This window comes from Chrysochloris asiatica, unplaced genomic scaffold, assembly GCF_000296735.1.
Source record: "Chrysochloris asiatica unplaced genomic scaffold, ChrAsi1.0 scaffold00007, whole genome shotgun sequence".
Lineage (NCBI taxonomy): Eukaryota > Metazoa > Chordata > Mammalia > Afrosoricida > Chrysochloridae > Chrysochloris > Chrysochloris asiatica.
In genome coordinates, this window is record NW_006408525.1 from 25,118,488 (window position 1) to 25,121,509 (window position 3,022).

The window sequence follows — 3,022 nt, forward strand, 5'->3', positions numbered from 1 at the left end:
TCCTTTACTGGTTTTTGTCCCTTGAGAACTAATAATTCGCTCACAGATCTTAAAACGCCAAGAGCGCAAGAAAATGGCTCCACATCGGAGGTGCGAAGCTGCTGCACGAAGGCAGCCACGTGACAGCTTAGGCTGTTCGCGCCCCGCCCCTGCGCTCGCGAATCCTCGCCCCCCTCCCTCTCCGCAGCACGCATGCGCTCTCTGGCGCGTTCGCTCCCACGGTAGCGAGGGACTTGTGGGGGAGCTGACCCCCTGGCAGTTTGCTCAGCTCTGTCAGGGAGAAATGGGGAGACGTTTGGCAGGGGTTGCGGTAGGAAGGCGTCTACCCCTCGACACCTCCCGAGACACTAGTCGCTAAACCATGATGCGAGCGTGGGTCCTCCTCTCCGCGGTGCTCTGGTACCTCTCAGGAGGTGGGGCTCCTCCCGCCCAGTCCCCAGGCCTCGGGCCCTGGCCTCTTCCCTCATTCCGACTTTCCCTGTCCTGCCTTCTCCACTTCGCCGCGCCCTGCCCCACTCTGAGCCCTGACTCCTCTTCTACCTAAAAAGTCAGTGGTTTCTTTCCTTCGCAGTTGGATGGCAGCGTTCTGCCTTACAAAATAAGAAAGGCTTCATTTATGGCACATCAGGAAACCCAGGTAATAAGGATCTCTTCACACGCAGAGCCTCTTGGAAGAGCCAGGGATGCCACGGACCCAAGGTTCTTCCGTCGAGGGTGTGAACGTTTTTTGAACCCCTATTGCAGTTCCGAATGCTGTCTCCCAGGAGCCTCCGTCTTAAGTGTATCTTGTAAGGAGCTTGGGTGCCTTCCAGATGTCTTCTCTGATGCCACCTCCCATCTAGGGTTCTTGGCTGCTTTGCCAAGTGCCAGGCCAAGTGCAGAGGCGTGATTTCCAAGTCTGGAAGGTCCTCCATTTGCAATGCTGTTGTCCCTCCCTGTATTCGCTGGGAGAACGCCTCCTGAACCTTTAAAACTCCACTCAGATGCCACTTATCAGCAAATGAAACGTTCCCACACTTCCCAAGGACAACCAGTCTCTCCACTGTGTTCCTAGATAACTTTGAGCTAATTCATGAGAGATGCCCACCGTAGATTGTAGGACGGTGTCTGCTATTAAGTTGTTGATAAGTGCCGTGGAGTCGATTCCGACTCATGGCGACCTTGTATAGAGTTTCTAAGGAGTGACTGGTGAGCTTGAATCACCGACCTTGCGGTTCAAACCAACTTTACATCCAGCACATTTGGCTTTAAAAATCACGGTCTTGTGGAACCGCTTTCCAAGCATACTTACTGCTGCTCCCACCAAATATAACAGGAAAGGTCATTTCAAAAACTAACATCTAGTATTTCCCCACAGAGGCTTTTGAACAGAGAAACTGTATAGCTAAATAGCAAATTCCTCAAAGGCATGACAATGGTCATTTTTAAATACTTTAGCAGCTAACAAGTCCAAGTCTTTTTCTGACCCTCCTTAAAATTGATTCCACTAACCCTTTAAAAAATTATTCAAGTGAGTTCTGAATCTATACATTAAAGTCACTTTCTAAATGTATCATGTACATTTTTATAAACAATCAAAATACATCACAGTTGTTAAGTGCCTCAAGTCAGTTCAGCCTCATAGTGACCCTGTATAAAGTTCCCAACGAGTGGCTGGTGAGCTTGAACCACCAATCTTGCAGTTCAAACTGGCCTTTCAGTCCAGTACATGAACCTGCAGTGCCAAACGAGGACTCCAATAAAAAGGAGAAAAAAAGGATCACAGTAAAAAGGAGAAAAGTGACATTATCTAGCATCTAGCATTTTTAAACCTTACCATGAGAAGCAAAACTGACTTTAGATTATTGTTCTAAATGATAATGATATAGCTGGTTTTTAAAAGAGGTCTAAAAAAACTATCTGGAATAACTGGGGAAAGTGGCAGGAAGCATGTTTCTTAGTTTTACTATATAGTATAGTTATGTATTATTTTTGTCACAGTGAAAATATATGTCAAATTACATCAAAGTAGCCCAGTTCTTGTCTGTATGGATTTTAAACATGCTAAAAAAGAAACAGTGGACCCCACCTATGTCTGGATTGGACCTAATGAACAGAAATTAACAGGTAAATTATTTGATTATTCATATCTTCATTTTCGATGATCTGAACATTTTTTAACAGAGCACTTTAACTTATTGGAAAGAGTAAATTAAAAATTAATTTTAGCTGTGCTTTACTTGCTCCTTGCTTAGACAAATCATGTTACATTTTGGTCTGTGTCTTATTTTCTCTTTAAACCAAAGCAGGTATGGCCATTTTTATCTACTTCCCAGAGCTGTATTAGTTCATAGTTTTCATAAAACCGATCATTTATTCTTATAGAACCCGTACTAGTAAATGAGAAATATAATATGTAATTTTTCCTCATGTTAAAAGAGTGTCTTTGAATATTGTTGTTGTTAGGTGACGTTGAGTTGATTCTGACTGATAGTAACTCTGTATAGGGCTTCCCAGGCTATAAATCTTTGCAGGAGCAGAAAGCTTCATCTTTCTCCTATGCAGTGGCTGCTGGACTCAAAGCACCAACCTTATGTTTCGCAACCCAGAGTTTATCTTACAAAACCACTTCACTACCAGTCTTGGAAGATCAACATTATTAATTTCCATCTTATGTAAAGAAAAATACAGTACCACCAGGTACCAAGGAGCTCTGGTAGTGTGGTGGTTACGAATCGGTCTGCAAACCACAAGGTCAGCAGTTCGAAACTACCAGTTGTTCTGCGGGAGAAAGGTGAGGCTTTCTGGTGAAGATCAAAGAGCACAGTCTTCGGTATAGGTTACATCTCAACGTAAAGAAAACAAAAATCCTCATCACTGGACCAATAAACAACATGCTTATCAATGGAGAAAAGACTGAAGTTGTCAACGACTTCATTCTTCTTGGATCAACTATCAACACTCACAGAAGCAGCAGTCAAGAAATCAAATGACATATTGCATTAGGTAAATCTGCTGCACAAGACCTTTTTAAAGTGTTGAA

At 43.6% G+C, this 3,022-nt stretch overlaps 1 protein-coding gene across 1 annotated transcript in view; it reads left to right on the forward strand.

The window, feature by feature from the left end:
- Positions 1-361: 361 nt before the first annotated feature.
- Positions 362-3,022, forward strand: part of ZPBP2 (zona pellucida binding protein 2) — a 14,175-nt gene continuing 11,514 nt past the window's right edge. The window contains 3 exon segments of the mRNA XM_006833666.1: positions 362-413; positions 572-637; positions 1,981-2,106. Coding sequence (XP_006833729.1) covers positions 362-413; positions 572-637; positions 1,981-2,106 — 244 coding nt within the window.